The sequence below is a fragment of the Pezoporus wallicus genome, unplaced genomic scaffold (assembly GCF_028554395.1).
Source record: "Pezoporus wallicus isolate ANWC-B61680 ecotype Strahan unplaced genomic scaffold, APGP_CSIRO_Pwel_v1 contig_13223, whole genome shotgun sequence".
In the NCBI taxonomy this organism is placed as follows: domain Eukaryota; kingdom Metazoa; phylum Chordata; class Aves; order Psittaciformes; family Psittacidae; genus Pezoporus; species Pezoporus wallicus.
Genome location: NW_026638627.1, coordinates 102,686 through 124,609, shown reverse-complemented (window position 1 = coordinate 124,609; position 21,924 = coordinate 102,686). Strand labels below are relative to the sequence as shown.

General features: G+C 45.3%; 1 protein-coding gene across 1 annotated transcript in view; it reads left to right on the top strand.

The window, feature by feature from the left end:
• Positions 1-4,203: 4,203 nt before the first annotated feature.
• Positions 4,204-21,924, top strand: part of ADAMTS3 (ADAM metallopeptidase with thrombospondin type 1 motif 3) — a 98,242-nt gene continuing 80,521 nt past the window's right edge. The window contains exons 1-3 of the mRNA XM_057411625.1: positions 4,204-4,557; positions 5,426-5,453; positions 11,715-12,115. Of these exons, the coding sequence (XP_057267608.1) occupies positions 4,489-4,557; positions 5,426-5,453; positions 11,715-12,115 (498 nt within the window). The 5' untranslated portion in view covers positions 4,204-4,488. The remainder of the gene's footprint in view (positions 4,558-5,425; positions 5,454-11,714; positions 12,116-21,924) is intronic.

Here is a 21,924-nt window from a genome sequence, read left to right as displayed (position 1 = left end):
ACTCCCAACTAGTTTATTAATATAGGAAGATATAGAGGTAACAAAAGATACAGTAAAGGATACTTCTGGTGTTTGGTCATCTCACCAACCCCAAGGACCCTGTGATGACGATCAGGAAAAAAGCTCTGAGAATCCTCACTGCAGTGGGGGGTGGCAGGCTCAACCTTAGCGGGTGTTCCCACGGAGCCAACGCTGACCTGGTTGGTACAAGGGTCTGCCTCCTTGCATCACTTGAGGCTCGGGCTTTTATACTAACGAAAATGCACGCACATTCTGATGCAGGCGGCCAGCCTATGTTGGAAGAAGTGGCCAGCAGTATCTAGAAAGGCCTCCGGGGGTAGGGACTTTTCCAGGGATTTCTAACGCGGAACATTCCGGGTAAGAATCAAAGCTGGACTTTCTGGGGAGTAGCCAAAGCAGGACCTTCCAGGGAGGAGCCAAAGTGGACAAACGGTACTTTTCTATCTTTGTGTGTTTCACCAGGGACCATTATTTAGTATCCCTGACACAAAGATCCAATAATGAATTTTACCTGTAATTAGCCTGCACAGAGCTCCAGACATTGTGCTGGTTCATAGTTCACCCCAGAAAAGAATCATTTGCAAAGCACTTGGCTATGTTGGATTATGGAAGACCCATAAGGAAATCAGTGTTGTTTTAGGGACTTGAATAATGTGCAATAGATAAGGTCCGAGGTCACATTATTAACATCAGAGAAGGAAATAAAATGTGAAATAGCTGCACATTGAGTGACTGGCACCTGTTGGGTGCACTGGATGAGGGAGAAATCCAGTGGGAAATGTGGAGTATTACCAAGTAATGCCAGTTAGGGCCTTAATTAACAGAAGCAAGCTTTAGGCTGGCATCCTGGGTTTGGTGGCTCTGGAGGAGCAAGCCTGGCTCTATGGCTTTGCAAACTCACTGGGAAAGAACCTACAGGGCTTCAGCCTTTCTCATTCCAGTCTTTGCAAAAAGTGGCTCTTGTGCAGGACACAACTGCACACAGTCACAGCATCCTGAGCCTAACAGGCTGCATTCCATGTGCAGAAATGATTTTACACTGGGATTAACAGGTGCATATCCCGGTGTTCACACTTTCTCAGGAGCATTGCTTTTTTTTGCTCTTTTTGCAGGCTGGTATGGCTGAAATGGTCAAGGTGTCTCCTGAAAATCAAGGCTGGAGGTGTCCCCCTCTGAAAGGCTACTGTGAGGCAACCCAAGGTTAGTAGAACCAGTGTTTATTCATGTAGATACAATGGTTTCTGGCAGGCAGTTGAACTTAAAGGATTATTGTCATTCAATTTAAAGGATTATTGACTGTCACACACGTATTGTGAGAACCTATTTGACTGAGGCCAGCAGCAACTTGCTTTGGTTGGTCATAGCATTACCATGAGTTGTAACGCAAAAGGTACAATAGTGCAGTGTGATTTATCATTGGGATTCTGGTGAACCGTCTTTTGTAACATGGGAGAATCCCAACCGTGACAAAATTGGGTCCTCACTTTGGGCACTGCCAAAGTAAAAGGATTAGGAGTGATTTATCTCTGGCTCCTAGAAGTATTTGACAAGGTTCTTGTTTGCCCCTTGGGAGTACTTCTGGTGCTATCTGTTACCACCTTGTTATTGCACAGCTTCCACTGTGTAAAATCTTGTAGGAAAATATAAGGACCAAGAGCTTATAGAAGGTGGAAGCGAGGACAGGCGGCTCGAGAAGAATACAGGAACATTGTCTAAATAGCTAGGGATCAGGTCAGGAAGGCTAAGGCCCAGTTAGAATTGAGTCTGGCCAGGGATGTCAAAGGTAACAGGAAGGGTTTTTTTAAGTATGTTTCTAACAGAAGACAGATGTAGGATAACATCGGCCCTCTCCAGAAGGAAACAGGAGAACTGGCTACTCTGGATTTGGAGAAGGCTGAGGTTCTTAATGACTTCTTTGCCTTTGTCTTCACCAGCAAGTACTGTAGCCCTGCCACCCAAGTCTTGGAAGGCAGATGCAGGGACCATAAGAATGAAGACCTTAGACCCGCTGCAGGAGAGGATCATGTTTGGAATCATCTTAGGAACCTGAATGTGCACAAGTCCATGGGACCTGATGAAATATATCCGTGGTTCCTGAAGGAGCTGGCAAATGAAGTTGCTAAGCCACTGTCCATCATATTTGAAAAATCATGGCAGTCAGGTGAAGTTCCCGATGACTGGAAAAAGGGAAATATAACCCCCATTTTCAAGAAGGGGAAAATGGAAAACCCAGGGAACTACAGACCAGTCAGTCTCACCTCTGTGCCTTGCAGGATCATGGAGCAGATTCTCCTGGAAACCATGCTACTGCACATGAAAAACAATGAGGTGATTGGTGACAGGCAGCATGGCTTCACTAAGGGGAAATCCTGCCTGACCAATTTGGTGGCCTTCTGTGATGGGGTTACGGAACTGATGGATAGTGGCAAGGCAGTTGATGTCGTCTACCTGGACTTGTGCAAAGTTTTTGACACTGTCCAGCATGACATCCTTGTCTGGACATTAGAGAGATGTCAACTTGAGAGATGGACCACTCGGTGGATAAAGAATTGTCTGGGTGGCCACACGCAAAGAGTTGTGATCAGCAGCCTAATGTCCTGTAATGAGTGGTGTCCCTCAGGGATCAGTGTTGAGACTGGTCCTGTTCAACATCTTTGTTGGTGACATGGACAGTGGGATTGAGTGCGCCCTCAACAAGTTTGTGATGACACCAAGCTGTGTGGTTCAGTTGATACAGTGGAGGGAAGGGATAGGATCTAGAGGGACCTTGACACACTTGAGGGCCAATGCCAATCTCATGAAGTTCAACCAAGCCAAGTTCAAGGTCGTACAGCTGTGTTGGAGCAATCCCAGGAACAGCTACAGGTTGGGTGGAGAAGAGATTCAGAGCAGCCCTGCGGAGAAGAACTTGGGGGTGTTGGTCAAGGAGAAACCGAACATGAGCCAGCTTCAGTGTGCGCTCGCAGTCCAGAAAGCCAACTGTATCCTGGGCTGCATCAAAAAGAGCATGACCAGCAGGTCGAAGGAGGTGATCCTGCCTCTTACTGCTGTCGAGAGACCCCACTTGGAGCACTGTGTACAGTTCTGATGTCCTCAACATAAGAAGGACATGGAGCTGTTGGAGCAAGTCCAGAGGAGGCCATGAGGATGATCAGGGGCTGGAGCACCTCCCGTATGAAGATAGGCTGAGAAAGTTGGGGCTGTTCAGCCTGGAGAAGCTGTGTGGAGACCTCATAGCAGCCTTCCGGTATCTGAAGTGGGGCTATAGGGATGCTGGGGAGGCAGTCCTCATTAGAGACTGTAGTGATAGGACAAGGAGTGGTGGGTTCAAACTGAAACGGGAAGCTCAGGTTAGATATATGGAAGTTCTTTACTGTGAGGGTGGTGAGGCACTGGCACAGGTTGCCCAAAGAAGTGATAAATGCCCCATCCCTGGCAGTATTCATGGCCAGGTTAGACAGAGTCTTGGGCAACATGGTCTAGTGTGAGTTGTCCCTGACCACGGCAGAGGGGTTGGAACTGGATTATCTTAAGGTCCTTTCCAACCCAAACCGTTCTATGATTCTATGTTCCACATGGGTTTTGGCTGCAGAAGGCCTATGTGAGTGGATGCGGGTTTCCATCCAGGCTGGACAACGCTAGCTTTTGTGTAGCAGAGATTAGATTGGGTGCTGAGGTCCCAGCCCCACAATGGAGAAGTCGCTTTCTGACTGGACTATGGTCAGTGGGACTCTTGGTGGGTGTCTTACTACAAACACAACTTTTGCTGTGACACCTTGGGTTAATAGAAGATAGGGAAACTTGGAGATGTGTTACAGGTTGGAGAGCTCCTTAAGGAGTCACTGCCGGTTTGGGCAGCTGGTGTCCCTGCCTAGGCAGCTGATGGGGTGCACAGCTGGTGATGTTTTTCTTTTGCAGATATAGAGTCCCAGCCTGGTTCGGGTTGGAAGGGGATCTTAAAGTTCATCCAGTTCCACGCCCCTGCCATAGGAAGGGGCGCTTTCCACCGGAGCAGGTTGTTCCAGGGCCTGTCCAACCTGACCTTGAACACTGCCAGGGATGGGGCAGCCACAGCTTCTCCAGGTTTCTTGTAACCCCTTTAGGCACTGGAAGCTGTTGTGAAGTCCCCCCGGCGCCTTCTGCTCTCCAGGCGGAACAAGGGGCGGTGCCGGGGGCGGAGCGGTGCGGGGCCCGGTGCGGGTTTATTAGAGCGGCAGGTCGGGATGAGCGGCGCAGGCACGCCACAAGCAGCGGCTGGAGACAGCAGCGCGGTGACTCGCCGCCCCCAGCCCGCCCGGCTGCCGCCTCCCCGGGGCGCCGGCGCCAGTGGGGTGCAGCCGTGCTCCCAGGGACGGCCCCGGCGGCGGGGCGGGGGGGAGCGAGGAGGAGGAGGAGGAGGACGACGACGACAACGACGGAGGAGCGCGGCTGCGGCCGGGAGCGTGTGCAGCGGTGGCTGGAATCGGGATGGTGCTCCCGCCCCTCTGGGTACTGGCAGCCGCGCTCCTGGGGCTCCGTGCTGCAGCCGCTCGGCAGGTGAGTGCCGGAGTCCGCGGCCCTTAGGTACCCCCGATCCCCTCTTTCCTGCCGGGACATGCCCCGGGACCCGGCCCTGCCCGCGGCGTCCCTCTGCCCGCGGCCCCGGGTCGTTCCCGGCCCTCTCCCGAAGCGCTGCTTGCGGGGCTGGGACACGGATCCCGGAAGCTGTGACAGTTCGGGCAGGCGGCTCCGGAGCTCGCTCTGCCGCCGCCGTGTCCCGAGGGTTTTCTATTCGCCGCCGCTTCCCGAATTTCTGCGTCCCTCTTTGCCCTCTCTGATGGGGACGGCACCGAACCCGGGGTAGCCTTTAGACGGATCCCGCAGCAACCCCGCAGCACAGCTGGACCCCAGTGCATCCTCTGGACCCCACAACATCCCCCAGGGTCAGACCGAACCCCACAGCAGTCAGATTTCCCTCCGTGTGCCACCCCCAGGTCCGGGACAGACCACTGTCTCTGTTCCTGCTGTCAGCCAGGACATCCTGCTGAATTTACTCTCCTCCAGCATGGAAAGGAGCAGAGCTGTGAACAGGCATACCCGGCACCCGCATTGCTGTCAGGGGCATTGAGGCATTTCTTTTGCCACTGAACTTGCTTTTTGGCACAGTGTCACGGTGTGTAGAATGGGTCATTCAGAAACAGGTTTTCTTAGTAGCTCTATTTACGTTCAACTTAGTATAGACTCTGTTAGTATATTTATGGGAACAGCTAGTTTAAGGAAAAAGCCTTCCCTGGAAACCAAAAGCAGAAATGTACCAAATGTTGCAATATAGACCAAGTCATGTTTAGGTTACTAGAAGCTCTCGCACATAGCTTAAGTAACTACACTAGTGACTTACTGCATGTGTTTGTTTTCTCTTCTACAGACTGGTAAAGAACAGCAGACCCAAATAGGTAAGCCTTTTGAACTATTATTGCTGTTATCAAAACAGAAATAAAAGAAGTAAACTCAACAAATGAGTATATTTTCAGGAAAATGATCTGTGTGCTGGTGAGCATTCCCTCCTGTACCCTCACAGTGTCACCACCCAGTAGTCTCACAGTCATGTGGCATGTGATAAGGTCAGGGAAGACCTTATAGAAGTCTTCCAGTACCTAAAAGTGGCCTACAGGAAATCTGGAGAGGGACTTTTGACAAGGGCCTGGAGGGACAGGACAAAGGGGAATGGCTTTAAACTGACAGGGGAGATTTAGATGAGCTCTTAGGAGGAAGCTCTTCCCTGTGAGGGTGGTGGGGCCCTGACACAGGTTGCCCAGAGAAGCTGTGGCTGCCCCATCCCTGGCTGTGTTTGAGGCCAGGTTGGATGGGGCTTGGAGCAACCTGGTCTAGTGGAAGGTGTCCCTGCCCATAGCAGGGGGTTGAAACTGGATGAGTTTTAAGGTCCCTTCCAACCCAAACCAGTCTGGGATTCTGTGGCTCTTGAGTTTGCATGTCCTCTCATTGCATGGTTTTGCATCCTGACACATCTGCGCTTCCCTTCTAAAATATTAGATGTTAGTGTAGCACTTGGTGTAAGAGGTTGGGGAAAGATGGGGAAGCCAGGGAGGCAGAGTGGGACTGGACCCCAGGCAGTTCTGCTTCCAGGTGCCATCAGACCTCCAGTTCTGAAGCTTTGGTTCAGGTTTTGATCTGAGCTTCTGTTCATAGAAGTATTTCAAATATTCCTCTAAATTTTGGAGATCTCGTCTCTGGCAGTGCTGGTTCTGGGCTCGGGTTGGTTTCCGCTGTGATCAGTAGATACTGGGAACTGGGACATTAGGTATATTTAAACCTCACTAGCAAACAGACTTTTTTCCAGTGGTATGCTGATTCTGTGTTTTATTTCTGTTTCCATGATAAATGAATTCTATTTGAATTTCAGAAAGCATAAGCTATACAGGAATGCATAATTTAAATTACACAGTATATCAGACCAGATTCCTCAGTCTGGAAAACAACTTTGTCCTTTAACTTCTTACTTTCTTTCATGGATTATAGTTGGGAACCTTTGAGGTGAACAGGAACTGTGGAGGAAGATGATCTGGAGTGGCTGAGAGTGAATTGGGCACCCTGCACAAAGCCATGGTTGGTGCATGGTGCAGGACAGACTCTGGTCCCAAATGCCTTGTTGGGACATGGTGCTGGTTGGTGCCCAGCCTAAGAGCAAGATGCTGGCATGTCTGTATCTCCCTGGTGCAACCCCATGACATCTCCATGGGTTTTGGTGCAGGCCAGCAGGAACAGGAGACCAGTGTTTACTGAGACCAGGCTGGCTGTGAGTGGCTTGTTGAGGGCACATCTGTATTTTTGAAGCACAAACAGGTAGCTCACACTTAACAGTCATTGGGATTTGTCCCACCTTTTACATTCTGAACTGCATTAATGCAGGATTGTACTTCTGAAATGATCCAGATTCTTGAAAGAGAAGGACCAAAACTGCTTTGTTTTTTTTCTGGAAAACCAAACCAGACATGCTTTGGGATAACTTTAATGGGTTTTCACGTTGCTATTCCTAATTGAAATATTTGCTAGCAATAGAGAGGAAGGTTGGTTACTGCACAGAGTAATTAGTCTCCACTGGATTACTGTGGCTTAGGATATGTTTGGAGATAAAATGATACTGCCAACACTTTGACCAAATGGACATAATTTCACAGGTCATGGTGATAAGTAAAGGAGCCCCTGTGATCAATTATTCGTTTGTTCACAAGTCAGTCCTCTTTCTGCAACACAGAAGGCTGGAAAAAAAGAGAGTCCTGTTATCAAAATCAAGCAGTGTGAGCACAAACCAAGCAGAACAAGGAGGACTAAATGAGGTTTAAATGCTTTTTAAAAGAAGAAGTAACATCATTAAACTTGGATAGCTTGGTTTAGACAGAGGCATAATTTGCCTGAATTTACAGAAATTCGTCCTTTTCTGCTGATGCCGCAGTTTCAGCTTAGACTGTACTTTTGACATCTATGTTCTGAAGTGGATGTCAGTGCATTTGGAATTCTGCTATGGACATGAACAACCTTTGATCAGTGCCTTTCACAAAATCTTATGCCTAAAAAATAATGTTCTTCCAAATGCAGGTGACTGAAAAAAAAATAAATGTAAGACTTCTGAGCCTCCCTTGTCTGCATTTGTACAGCTCAAAGACAACTGCAGTGAGCCAGTGGTGTGAATTCTTTGGGTTCACGTGTTCCAGGCTTCTCCAACTAATGATGTTTTGGCATACAATGAAAGAATGTGATGTTCTTCCTTAAGTGCTTCCTTTGAACTTAAACACTGTGAAAAGGAGCAGCAGTTTAAAGCCAGATAAAGAAGAAAATCTGAAGTGAAGTGCTTTTGCTATTGCTCTGTTTCTTCTCTGATCACTGCTGTAAACTTTGGGTTAGCAAAACAGCCGTGAAATTCTAGCATAGGAAAGGGAATACCTACAGCTGGAATAGCGTTTGCTAAGCCCATCCAGCCTATGGAAAAAGGGTAATGCAAGTCAGTGGAGGAGTTGAGATGTCTTCAGTATTCAGGCATGTCACATTTAATTTTAATTGTGTTTGAACAAAAGGCATTTCCTCTTCCAGCTCAGCATTTAGAGGCTCTGGTAAAGGCTTTTGCTGACTCAAAAACTTGACAGTTCTTATTTTCCACCCTTTGTTCCTACCCTCTTGTGGCTAGCTGGCTGTTCTGGTTATTAGCAAAAGAGCTTGTATTTTTTGCCCCTGCAAGCAGAACTCTGGAAGTGCTGCTGCAAATGTGCAGAGCAATTTCTCCCTTGTGCAGGGAGCACAGAATCTGATCACCAGACAGTGATCTCTGGTACAGAGCATCCCACTTTCAAACCAACCCAAAAAAAGCCATGCAGAGTCTTGACAAGGTAAGAGGAGGAAAGTCAGTCTGGAAGGAAATCTCATCACCGAAACACTGGGAGCGTGGGGATCTGGATTGTTGCTTTGACCCAGTTAGGATGTACAGCCCAGCAGCTCTGCCTCCTGTCTAATTAATACAAATGAGTGTAGAGTTTTAATTTGGTCCCTCCTCTAATGACAGAGATTAGCAATCCTGACTCTGAATTCCCAGTGTTTTAGAAGGGAATTATCTTGGGGATAGTGTCCTAATTCAGATAGCAGCTGTATAACATGATTTTATAGGTATATGGCTGCTGCTGAAACTACACCATGACTCATGCCTGTGAGACATGGAGAACGTCGTCAGAATAAGGAACTTTACACTTGCCTGTGATGCATTATTTGTGTATTATGTAAAGATATTTACAGTGCAGGAATTTAAATGTCCATGTACATCCTACTAGTACCTGTCGTGGTTTAAGCCCAGCTGGTAACTCAAAACCACGCAGCCTCTTGCTCACTCTTCCGCTTCAGCCACTGCTACGAGGAAAGAGGAGCGAGCTGCTGAGCTTTTCCACTTAATTCCCAGCTCAAGTGTGATTCACACTGGGATTGGGTAAAAATTAGCTCATTTAATTAAGTATATTTATTTGAGGAATTCTCAGCAGCACTCAGCAGGAGCATCTGAGCTACCTAATCATGGTATGAAATGAAATTAAATTGAAAGCATCAGTAATATCACTCTACTATTGCTTTAGCCAGTTCTCTGAGGAGGATAAGAGCTAGGCAATAATTATTTCTGTGCTAAGTATCTTTTTAACTGTCATATAGTCTAACACGCAGTCAGTAAGGCCAACAGTTAAGCAGTTTGACCAACAGCTTGACCTGGCCTGGGAATGTCTCTCCTTCTCCTTTTACAAGATGAAAAGTCAGACACGGAATGTCATGATTACTTCCAGATTACAAAGGTCTCACAGGAAAGATAAACTCATTTGACAGACTTGTTTTAGAGTGGTGTGAAATTACTTCAGGGCAATGGGAAACGTGTGTGTCCTGCCATAGGGGCTGCAGAGGTGATAAGCAATAACAGGAGATGACCTTTCTCTAAGCAGAAGAGAAGACTCTTTTCCTTTTCTCATCAGTACCTAAGGATAGCAGGGAGAGGAGAGGGGAAACTAATTCTCTTAGGCTAATAATGCTATTTTCAAAATGCAGGTAAGGGACTGCACAGAAAGAGGGTTTTGGGGGGCTGAGGGTTTTATATTCACATAGGCAAATTCAGATCCCAATTGAAAGTCTTCCAGTCAGCTTCAGCTAATGTTGCTTATTAGGTAGGAATCCTTAGCTGACCAGTGGGAACCACCAAAAAATTATAGGCAAATGGGACTTACAGTGCTGTTAAGGTTTTTTGCTGAGGCTCTGTTTCTTGGCCAACACATCTGCTGAAGCAGGTTGGCCTTGGGGTGACATCCAGGGCAGCTGATTGCCCACATCCTGGCCAGGCTGCTCTGTTCAGATACCTCGGGATGCTGGGACACACTGATTTAGAGGTATTACAGCAGTGACTTTTTGGAAGCAAACCTTGTGTTTAGGACGCATTCCCTTAGCTAGGGGTCATGCCATTCAGCTTCTCTAGTATTACCTGAGGACTTCTTTGGTTCTATCAACACAGTGTGGTTTTGCTGGTTTTATGGCTTCTATGTAATGCAGGATTTAGGTACAAATTTGTTAAGTTCTGTGTTGTTTGTTTGTTTTTTTTTCATAATTATCTTCTCTGTTGAGCTCTTACTCAAGTTTATATGAAGAGGAAGGGCAATAGCAAGTAGCTGGGTAAGGGGATTTGTTGGAGGAGATCTGTACAGGGAGAAGTTACTGCTTGTACCTCTCCTGGCATTGATTCATTTGTCAGCAGTATGTGATATCCACTAGATTCTTTTCCCTGTTTTCTAAGACTACAGAAAGGTCTGTGCAAGTTGGAGTTATAACCAAGTATGGCACTTGGTTTTCAAAATCTGAATGGAGTTCTTGACACAAGAGCAATCAATACTGATCAAGGCGTATGAAGGAATTATGGTGTATTTCATAAAAGAGAACTCAAATGGTCGCTGTCTCTTCTGTGGCTGTTAAGCAAACCTAAATCGTAGGAAACTCCCCAGATAAATGTAAATGAACATTTCAAGGTTTTTTCTGTAAGTTTTATGAAAATAGAGTAATGAAAGACCTACTTCTTAAGAATTTTGGCACTTGGGAGGGTATTTTGCATGCGCTTCATGTGTACCCCAGTGTCTGTGGTGTGTGTTTGCTTGAGGTGGGCACAGCTGCTTGTGTTTGTCCACCTTGACATGATTCCCTGAAATTTGAATTTCTGCTCACGTCATCCCAGATTTGTTGTTCCTTGCTCAGTGTGATGATTTGTCAAACACTTTTCTATGTCTGCCTTTTTTTCCTCTTAATGTCTGTGTAGAAGTAGCACAAAGCATTTTTATAGTAATAATTAGGAGTGTTAAAGGCCTTGTTGGAAGGTACCCAAGTGAAGATCTGTAAGCCTGAGTGTTCCAGCTAAAGAGAGCAGTGACACATACTCAGTGTTTGCCTACACTGGTTGAGTGTGCTTACTTCTAGGCTAGCTGTCTAGGAGTTAATATAATGCACATTGGTAAGTGGCACTGTCCCCTGTCCTTTTCAAAGCTACAGTGGATTTATCTTCCTTCAGCTGAGCTTCTGGGTGGAGTGTTTTAGAGTAGCTCGAATAGGAATCCTAACTTGGGAATTCTGAGAGGGGAGATGTGATGAAGAGGGTTTCTAGGCACATGGCATTTGGTGTTAGGCCTGACCATGCAGTAGTTGTGGTGTGTTATGCATCGAATGAGTTGCTGGAGTGCTCTCCAAATGAGTGTAGCCCTCAGCAGTCAACCCATGGCCCATTGCGTCTAGGGATGCTGGGGAGGGACTCTTCATTAGGGACTGTAGTGATAGGACAAGGGGTAACAGGTTAAAACTGAAACAGGGGAAGATTAGATTGGATCTAAGGAGGAAATTCTTTCCTGTTAGGTTGGTGAGGCACTGGAATGGGTTGCCCAGGGAAGTTGTGAATGCTCCATCCCTGGCAGTGTTCAAGGCCAGGTTGGATGAAGCCTTGGGTGAGATGATTTAGTGTGAGGTGTCCCTGCCCATGGCAGGGGGGTTGGAACTGGATGATCTTAAGGTCCTTTCCAACCCTAACTATTCTATGATTCTATTGTTTGTCCTGGAAACATGCACTTCTGTAGCTGCATGTCGAGTATTCAGGCTCATTCCATGCTCCTGTTTTAATTTTCCTTGGTTTTGGGTATTTCTGTTTGCAGAATTACGAAAAAGCAGACCAAGACCGTATGGGTTAGTGATTCCAATCAGTACCAATGCAGACGGAAGCTACATCTCCAATATCCTCTCTGCAAGTCACCAAAGAAGGTCAACGCGGGAGGTATCCCAGAGCCTCAAACAGTTGTATTTTAACGTCACTGCCTTTGGTCAGGAATTCCACCTCCGGCTGAAACCCAACACTCGTTTAGTGGCTCCCGAGGCTGTCGTGGAGTGGTACGAAGATTCTGTGCAAACTAGAAGTGATGCTTGTAACGCAAATCAAAGTAGAACTGCTACAGAGAGGTTATGGAAGAGAGAGCCCCTGTGGACCAACTGCGCATATGTGGGAGACATAACGGACATCCCCGGAGCTTCCGTGGCTATCAGCAATTGTGATGGTCTGGTAAGGCTAGCTATGGCATTGATGTCTGGTGATTTACCACTTTGTACACAGATTTTGTTGCTTTTAACTACATGTTGCTCATGATACCATTTAAAGAACTTGATTTCTTAAAGCCCTTAGAAAATGCTTCAGTATATATGGATGTATACAGATTTCCTGCTTTATTGTGGGATAATTTCTCCAAGTTTAATGAGCCAAGTCTTTAATGTTGCTGGTGTGTGAGAGAGGAATCAAACCTTCATTTTGCTAGTCTTTCTTTTTACTGTCATGAGGTGTTACAAATAGTAAAATGAATAATGAAGTCATTTCAAGACTTAAAAGATGACTTTCTTGTGAGCGGATGTAGAATTTGGTGTCCTAGTTGGCCCCATGTACTTCTCAGGTAGCAAAGTCATGCCTGCCCCATAGCCCAAGAATAGCAACAGATTCAAGTTTTCAAGGGTTTATTTATAAAATAAGCGTGGCTTTTGTTTGCTTACATGCCATGCTGTTTCATCAGAAGGTGTTGTGTGAGAACCAAGTGGCTCACATCTATAAGCGGTTGGCTCTTCAAACTGCACTGGGTTCCTTGGAAAAATGAGGTATTTGGTTGTGGCTTTAGCAGATGGGGTGACTGGCTTGGTGCACAAATCCCACATTGAAAGACTGGGCATGCACTGAGCACGCATACCATTCATTAATTGAATCATGTGGTAAAGGAAGCTAACAATACCCACCTTGTTCTCTTTAAGTAGCAGGGGCAGTGGTGGAACATGACTGCAACATCCAGGAAGATTAATGTAGTGGTTGCTCTGCTGCTGGAGAGGAATTGTATGAACAAGTCTGCATCAAGTATCCCTTCTTGATAACAGGTTTCCCTCTTCCTGTTATGTGCCACAGGTTAAGATTTTGATTCCCTTCAGCAATAAGTGCTATCTAGGAAACCTCCCTGCCTCTGCAGCCTGCCCCAGCCACTGCACAGGCAACTGCATCACTGTCTTGGAGTCCTGAGTTGGAGCTGAGGGAATGCACAAAGAAAGCTCCTCAACTATCCTTGTTTAAAGAAAGGAAATACTGGTGGTGTTCACACCTGAGGTATCAACTGATGTCATTTTGGTGTGTTTTGTTTGTTATTTGGGTTTTTTTTTTTTTTAGGACTATCTGTTGGCACTGTGCTGTGCTTACAAAGGCAGTGCAGATATCTGCCTGGATGAATACAGCTTCAGGTGTAGTTCTTGAGATGGAGACCCTCAGGCTGAGAGCTGTGTTTTAGCAGTAATACTGAATGCAGTTCTTGTGTTTCGTGAGACAGCATGTTAAGACAATAAACTGGATTAAATGGAATTAAATTTGGGAGTACAGCGGCTTTTGCAGAGGTTGCCATGTGTCTGACAAGCTGCTGGTGTTGTGCTTTCAGCTAACTGAAATGAAGTGGTTGATGTCTTGACAAACCTCTATGTGTATAAGACCACAGCAGATACCAGCGGGCTCCTAAGTAAAGGAGTTTGTCAGTTATGTTGGGCCACTCTGCACATCACACCCAGGAGAAGCCCTTCATGTGCTTTCTGTGGTTTTAGGGACTGGACTGGGAGAACATGAGCTTGGGAGAACATGAGCTTTTTGTTTGAGGAGGAGAGTGGGCCAGTGCTCCTGGGTCACTCTTGTCTTTGCTCATCTCAATCCGAGATGCCTTCTTCCACCTTTGAGGGGCTTCCTTAAGCCCCTGAAACACCCACCATGTGGTGGGGTTGGAAACCGGGTGGACAAAATCCTTTTAAATCTTAAAGCTGTTTTGTAATAACTGTAGTCAGAGTTTTTCAACCAATAGCAGTAAGTTCTTTTCCATTAATATGGGCACTTAATAATCAAGGTGAACACTCTTAATAAGGTAATATTTGTAAATGTTAAGTAGATGAACACATGCCCTCACCTTTGTTGTTTACAGCTGTTTTAATTACCCTGACCTATGGGTTTAGGAAAAAAAAAAAAATCATGGCTTGCTTTTCTATCTCTGCAGAAAGTGAGAGATCAGTTTTAAGGATAAATTTCCTGCAGGATGAAATATCGCTTTGTGTGGGCATATTTTCTATTCTGGAGCATGGATGTGCTACGAAGCTGTGGTAAACTGTCCCCTACCCATGCTTTGCTGCTGGGGACACCCTGGAGCAGCTCCTGTGTTAAAACATCTCTTTAAGCACTTTGGCTTGTTCACTTCACCTACCTGTTGTAACAGGCCTTTGGAGCACTAAGCAAGTGAGGTGTGAAATAAATAAACAATCCTCAGGACTGATGGGATTGCAGATTTATGTTTCTTTTCCCTCCTGCCAGCTCCAAGGTTAGTAGTAACTTGCAGTTAGCATTTCTGGCTTCTCTATTGCTGCACTGCGTGTCTCTCAACCAAGCTAGAATATTTGATCCTCAGTGTGATCCTAAAGATGTGAAGGGTGAGATAATACAGCTTAACAGAAACTGGAACAAGAGTGAGAAATTCTAGGGCCATGTCTCTGTTGGAAAGATTTATTTTGGACTTCAGAGGAATTTAAACGCTCTCCAGTGTAATCAGGTAGGGTTTTATCTTTGAGGAGAAAGCGGAGGGAATCACTAGCACCAAATCACTTGATGTGTAGCTTATAAAAGAAATTTGCCATCATGAGTAACAGAAAAAGAACACTTATGGCTTGCTTTCAGTCACTTATGGCTTGACCTAAGTGTGTGAAAGACCTCCCCACCCCTGAGTTTTATTTTGTGCATAATCAAGACTCATAAGACACATACTGATAGCTGGGCAAAGTTGTATGTTGTGCTAATGTGCACTTCATAGACACTGCTGAATTTCGTATCGTTTCGTGTCTGCTCTCAATACTAATTGTGTGGCTCTGAGGAACATGGAACATAAGGCTGCTAAATTTTGATTGCTTGATTGTAAATATATAGAATAATTGTCATTTGCACTAGTAAAGCAGGCCTATGCTCTCTTCCTGAATCTAAATTTACATTTAAAACCCAAAATATGCAATTACTTTTGTTTTGAAATAGTTTGCATATCTACTTTTGCAGTAACAGCCATCTGCATGCCATCAGTTTGGTGAATTCCGGTCTTCACATCTGCGTTATATCCCTTGAAAATAACCCTGTTTATGTAAAAAATCGCATGCATGTCCATGCACTTGTCATGGCAGAAGAACACTTACTCATGTAGGAGCTGCCCGGTGGTTTTATTACAGTATTTCAGACTGCTGGTGCTTCTGTAGGTCTCTGTTGTGTATTTCTGCTGTTGTTTCTGTCAACTAGCAGTATTTGTGGGCACAGTATTTATGGAGGTTGCCCAGAGAAGCTGTGGCTGCACCATCCCTGGCAGTGTTCAAGGCCAGGTTGGATGGGGCTTGGAGCAACCTGCTCTAGTGGAAGGCATCCCTGACAGTGGCAGGGGGTTGGAACTTGATAAGCTTTAACGTCTCTTCCAACCCGAAGCAGTCTGGGATTCCATAATTAGGGAATAATTTGAAGTGTCTGAATGGAAGCATTCCATTCCAGTCACAGAGGTGTACACGGTAACTTTCCTTTGGCAAATCTGTTTGAAATACAGGCTGGAGTATCTCTGCCTGGAGACACTTGCATGAAGACTTAAGCCTTGGTTCAGGAAAAGCCTTAAAAATATGCTTAATTCAGGCATGTGATTGAGTGCATACTGGAGTCTAAGCAGTTTCAATTTTTGTTTCTTTCAAATGATCTTTTATGACTATTGTTTCATCAAGATCGAAGTAGTAAGGCTTGTTTCTTGTTCATGTCTACTGCCCAGGCTGTGGCGAGCAAAGCTCTGGCAACCCGGTGTCTTCTGGGACCATGAAACAGAAAAATGGAATAAACAGTAAGGGAGAATAAACCATGTGCTGGCCTGTGCAGACAGTAGCAGGGCTTTAGACTGATGTAAATGTCTCCATCCATGCTGCCCTGCCCTACTGCATGCTTCCCACAGTGATTACATCCTTGAGTGAACTCCCTTGACCTGCTGTGCCTGTGCTTGCCACTTGCATTTTGTTGTGCTTGGTAGCCCCACAGACTTAATAACTGGGTGTGATGGGTTGCAGCTGCCTCTTTGGATAGACAAATCCCATCTGGTAACCTCAGCCTGTCCTCCCTGGTCAACCAAGCAGCTGCTGGTCACTGTCAGGCTTGACTTGGAATTCATCCCTGTCACATCCCTAGCACGCAGCGCTTCCCAGAGGCTAATACCGACTTTCTGGATGTAGTAATCCATATTAAAGAGGATTTCCCAAAGTTCAGAAGCTCTGGAAACTTGGGAAAATGCAGTGTCGTCTTGTTGCTTATTCAGGTCTTCAGGTTTCTTGCATAAAACACTGGGGAAAAGAGTGTTGAGAAGGGAGGTGATGGTGGTTGAAGGAAAATGTCAAGATAGTTTAAAATAATATAATACAGAAATACTTTAGATGTCTAGCTTGCATTTTCTTGAAGCTGTCACCCAAAACAAGCAGGTTTCATTGGTGTACTGTAGACAAAGTATATGCAGATGCTTGCTCAACTCAATTTATTTCTACTTTATTTTTAAAAGTTCAAATCTGGGCTAGTGATAGATTTGCCTCACTTAACCTGTGCGTCTCCTCCTCTCCTGCTGCCTTGCATTTCTCCCTTTCTTGCTTAGAAAAAAAATTGCCCTTCCCCATGTAAAATTTCCCCTTTCTTCCAAAGTTCTAATTTAAACTCATTTTTGTGAAGCTTTTTTCTGCCGAAGGATGTGTCTGCAAGACAGATACCGCATTCACAGTTGCAGAAGATGATGTAAGCAGGGAGAAGATCAAAGTCCCAGATCAGCTCTTGCTCCTATGGGACTTCAGCCCATGACCAAAACAAGATTAAACCTAATTGAAAAGATTTTTTTTTATTGGTGCAAAGAAAATCTCTTTGCTTCAGCAGATACGTTTAGAAACCTGTTCTTCACACCAACTTCTGCTGCCTGTTCAAGGATGGTGAATGGGGGGAACCTCTGTTCTTCAGAGGTTGTACAAAGTAGGAAGTATTAAAAAGGGTTATGCTCAGAGTTTCCACTTGGTTGTATGCTTTACATTTTCAAGGCTGATTGAATTGCTAGGTCTCCTCTGAAATGGTAATTTTCCTATTGGCTTCAGCTCCCTCCCTCTGTTCCAAGGATTGCATGGTCATAGGAAAAACTGAACAGATATACAGTAGTACTGCTATGGATTTGATGTAGCCAAGATATAAGGAGCTGCACAAATATCTTTCATAGCACAGAAATATGCCATCAGTTTGGGTAATAGGTTTTCCAAATGGAAAAAGATGTTGTGTATATTTTAAATGGAGCACAAAAGCAAAGGTCCTGAAGAAATCCCTCCTGCAAGAGCTGTTCTACTCTTGCATGGAGAGGGATGGAGCAGCCCTGCCTGGTGCTGTGGTTCCCTCAAAAGGTGCTGGGAGGAATCCCGGGAAAGGAAAACTGGGAGCATAGTCTTATGTGGTTAAACAATGAAAACAGATGAAGTAGTGAGTGCCCCATCCCTTGCAATATTCAAGGCCAGGCTGGACAGGGCTTGGGACAACCTGATATAGTGGAAGGAAGGTATCCCTCTCCATGGCAGGGGGTTGAAACTGGATGAACTTTAACGTCTCTTCCAACTCAAACCATTCTGTGATTCTAAGTACATTGCACATTCCCACACCACCGTCCCTGTCTGTCTGACTGATAGTCAGAGACCAGCTTCTGCCATGGCAAAAAGCACGGGGACTACTGGGGAACATCAGCAGAGGGCTGCAGTTATTTTGAGCCTTGGGGAGTGAATCAGGACCAAGAAACCCCTTCCAAAAGAAGGGATTCTGGCCAAATTTGAGATTATATTTCCTCTTCCTCACCTGTAGGCTTTTCACAGTGTGAAGTTTCAGGGAGAAAAGGGGACTATAAGCGGGCTCAAGCAAGGTGCTTGAAACCTACCTTTGAAGTAACTCAGTTCTCTCCTTCATTGCTTTGATTACAGTAATTACTTGCTTGAACCTAGGGCTCATCATTCCACATTATTAGCCAGGTAAAATAAGTCTGAACACATCACTTCATGCTGTGTACATTTGACTTCAGAGCAGCATGTTCCTGCAGAACAGTTGTGGTTTTACAGCCCTTCTTGAGCTAATCTTAATGGGAAATAAATTTGTTAAGCTGCTCCTTTGCCCTTGTATGGAGAGTATACCTGTTGTGGTTTAAACCCTGTCAGCAAGGCAGCCACGCAGTCTACTTCCCTGTCTGACCCCTTTCTTCCCTCCCCCCCCCCCCCAGGGTTGGGGAGGAGAACTGAAAGAATGCAACTCCCACAGGTTGAGATAAGAACAGTTTAGTAACTAAGGTATAACACAAATCACTACTGCTACCACCAGTAATAATAATGATAAGGGAAATAACAAGGGAAGAGAATATGATACCACCCGCCGAAAACAAGCCCGACAGAGCAGAGAGTGCCCTTCCGGGTAACTCCCAGTTACCTCCCCGGGCATGACGTGCTGTGGTATGGAATATCCCTTTGGTCAGTTTGGGTCAGGTGTCCTGTCTCTGCTTCCTCCTGCCTTTCCCTCCTCCCTGGCAGAGCATGAGACTCAGGAAGTCCTTGGTCAGACTAAACATCTGTGTTATCAGCACTGTTCCCAGGCTGAAAGTCAAAAACACAGCACTGCACCAGCTACTAAGAAGGAGAAAAAAATGACTGCTGCTGCTAAACCCAGGACAATACTTCTAGTTGCATTTCTGTGGTGTGAGTGCTCTACAGAGGGGGAATTAAAAAAAAAAAAAAAAAAGATAAAGTTGCCCTGTTTCTATATACCCTAACAAAAACATTATCCCTTTATTTAACCCCCAGAATACCACTGAGTCTGCTCTTGAGTCCAGCTTTTTCAGACTGTGCAGAGGCCAGAAGAGCAGCAGCTGAACACTGAGCCATCCCTGTTGGAGGCAGCAGTGGGTGTGGTGGGGTTGGCATGGCCAGTGATGGCTCTGGTGTCACATCAGCGTCTTGTTCAAAACCTTCCCAGTATTGAGTGTCCTCATCCTGATACTCGCTGTTCTTAAATAATCTGTTTCAATGTTTCATCCATGTTTATTCCAGAAGGATTATTGCCTAGTATATGAACGTCTGCTGGCATTTGTGATGAGGGAGCATGTGGCTGAAAAATGAGGTTGATCTGAGATTTGAGCTGCTTCCACTTACTGGAAGAAGCTCCATCAAGCTTTCCAGGATTTAGCAACAACTTGCTGTAGCATCCCAGATTTCCAGCCTCCTCAGGAGCAATTTGCCTTCACTTTATGGCAGAAGTGGTGATGAAGAGTATTGTAGGATGCATCCCTTGCTGATGCTATACCATCACCAAGACAGAGAGCATGACTTTCAGGAGCACATCACAGACACCATTGCATGTGTGTCCTGCAGTACACTCCTGGAAATAGTCCCGTGTCATGGGTCCATTGGAGCAACTGGCCTCTGAATTATTTTCCCTGAGCCAGAACTTCACTTGAAGACCTAAGAGCCAGGGTTGTCTGAGGTCTATCCTGTTCTTCTGATGGCATTGGACTGGAGAAATGAGCTCCCAAAGTAAAATATCCTTGGAAATACCCTACACTGCAGGCATGCTACCTCCAAGCTCTCCTGTTTTCCCTCTCTGGAGCTGATTTCTTTAGTCCAGGACAAAGCTCAGAATGTAGATAGGATGAAAACTGCAAATTTCTCATAGGACATATATAGAAATGACATATAATAGTCAGCCTGTTGCTTTCCTTCATCCCCAGCTCCCCCTGAAAGATCACTAAATGGTGGGGCTCTGGATGTAGGGATTTCGAGGAATAATGTTGTACAAGGTGTTGGAATTCCTGCCCCTTTTTTTCTTGTCAGGCTGAAAGGGTATTTCCCTCTGGGAGTCCCTTTTGCAGATCGATCCTTGCAGAATGAAATAAGTTTGGGATAAATAAAGGAATATTTTCCAGCAGACTGCTCTGAAAGTTAGCAACACTGTCAGGTTTGGAGGTGGTGTTGGGCTCCTGAGCAATCCACCTGTCTGTTTCTGTTGCAGGAGTGTGTTGGTTTATCCTTAAGCTGTGTAACAAATACAGCTTTTCTGGGGTGGGATATTATTATTGAAGTACCTTCCCAAAGTGGAACTGGAGGATTCTGATTTAGGTGGGGTTATTTCCATCCTTGTGCTGCACAAGGCGTTGGGTGGCACACCAGCAGTGCAGTATATGGAGGGTAACAGTAAGACGAGATTTGAGACTACAACTTGTCCTGTTGGTTACCTGCTTTAGGTATTTCCATTGGTTTTGGAGGAAGTCAGATTCCAGGGATCTTTTGCAGTCTTCTCCCTTAATCTATATCCATTCAAAAATGGTAGAGGTAGTTTAGGGCTCATTTGTAGACAGTTTTTGATAACTGGAAGTAAAGTTTTCATATTGGTCTTAAAACAACGTCTCAAAGGGTAGACCAGGTGATATTTGGGGTCCCTTCAGGAGATGGTGGGAGCAGGTTATTAAATAATTGGAAGCCAGGATGGAAGTAGAATCAATCCTACCTATTTTGACAGTCCTGCATAATTACTCATCCTTGAGTTAAGGAGAGAGGAGATGGCTGGCACCAAAGCTGTTCGGTGTGGTGTTTTCTAGGCAATACTTCACTAGTAGTGATTTTTTCCTTGGCTTTCTGTGTGTCTCTTGCTCTAGTAGCCACAGTGAAAGTGATGTCTGGCCTGAAAGTGCAGTGACACTGGTTTATGATACAAAACAAAGTGTGCTGGAAACCAAAAAAGCCTTGCTTGGAATTCACAGCAAGGCATCATTGTCTAGCTTGCTGTGGGTAGTGTTTCATCTGGTTGTAGAAAGTTGAAACTCCAGAATGACCATCTGCATAATGAAACTGGCCAACTTTTTTGCCTGGACAAAAACTCCATCAGAAGCAAAGGGCTGGAGGAGCTGTTGCCACACCAAGTGATACAGCTCCTACCTTGGAAATTGGGTTTTCAGAAGCATTAATGCCAAATGGATGGGCCAGGTGCTGCTGCTGTTCTGGAGAGCAAGAAGATACAAGTGGTATATTGAGGATTTGGGAGGAGAAAAAGAGCTGAAGGGAGGAGATGTGGAGGTAAAGTCATTTCAGATTGGCATCTGAGTGACCTGAAGTGTTGAAATCGAAGTTCTCTATGAAATCTTTAGAAGAGGAGGACTTCATTTGAGGGCTTCCTGGGGGCTCTCTGGAGCATCCAACAGGAATAGCCCAAAACATTTGGGAACTGAAGAACTACCCCAGGTCTGCCAAAATATGTATGTGCTGCATAGCCACAAGTGGAAAATATGATGCTAAAAAATCTTAGCACCAATACTAGTCATCCTTTTCCTGTCTTTCTAGATTGGAGCGAATATTTGAAGGTTAGGTAAGACACTTGACAGTATATTGTGAGTAGGTGGAGGTGGGAAGAACAGTCGGTTTGAATATGAAGCTGCACTGGTTATGCTAATGCTGAATATGGAGGTGTTTTAATCAGGTTATCTTCTCTAGGGATTTTTGGATTTTTGCTTTTTGTTAACAAAGTAGCATATACTTCTTAATTTATATTTTTTTTTCATTCCTGAAGTCTCACAGCTAACACATAAAATAGCCTAAGCTTATTAAAATTACTCAATACAACCCTTTTTTATAGTTTTAGTCATAAAAACCAGATTTTGTAACTTCTGTGGACCCTTGATAACACACACAGTGCATGTGAACTGGGCTCTCATTCATATTCTGCCTCCACCTATCACATGTGGTACATGTCTCAGTAAGAGAAAGTAAACA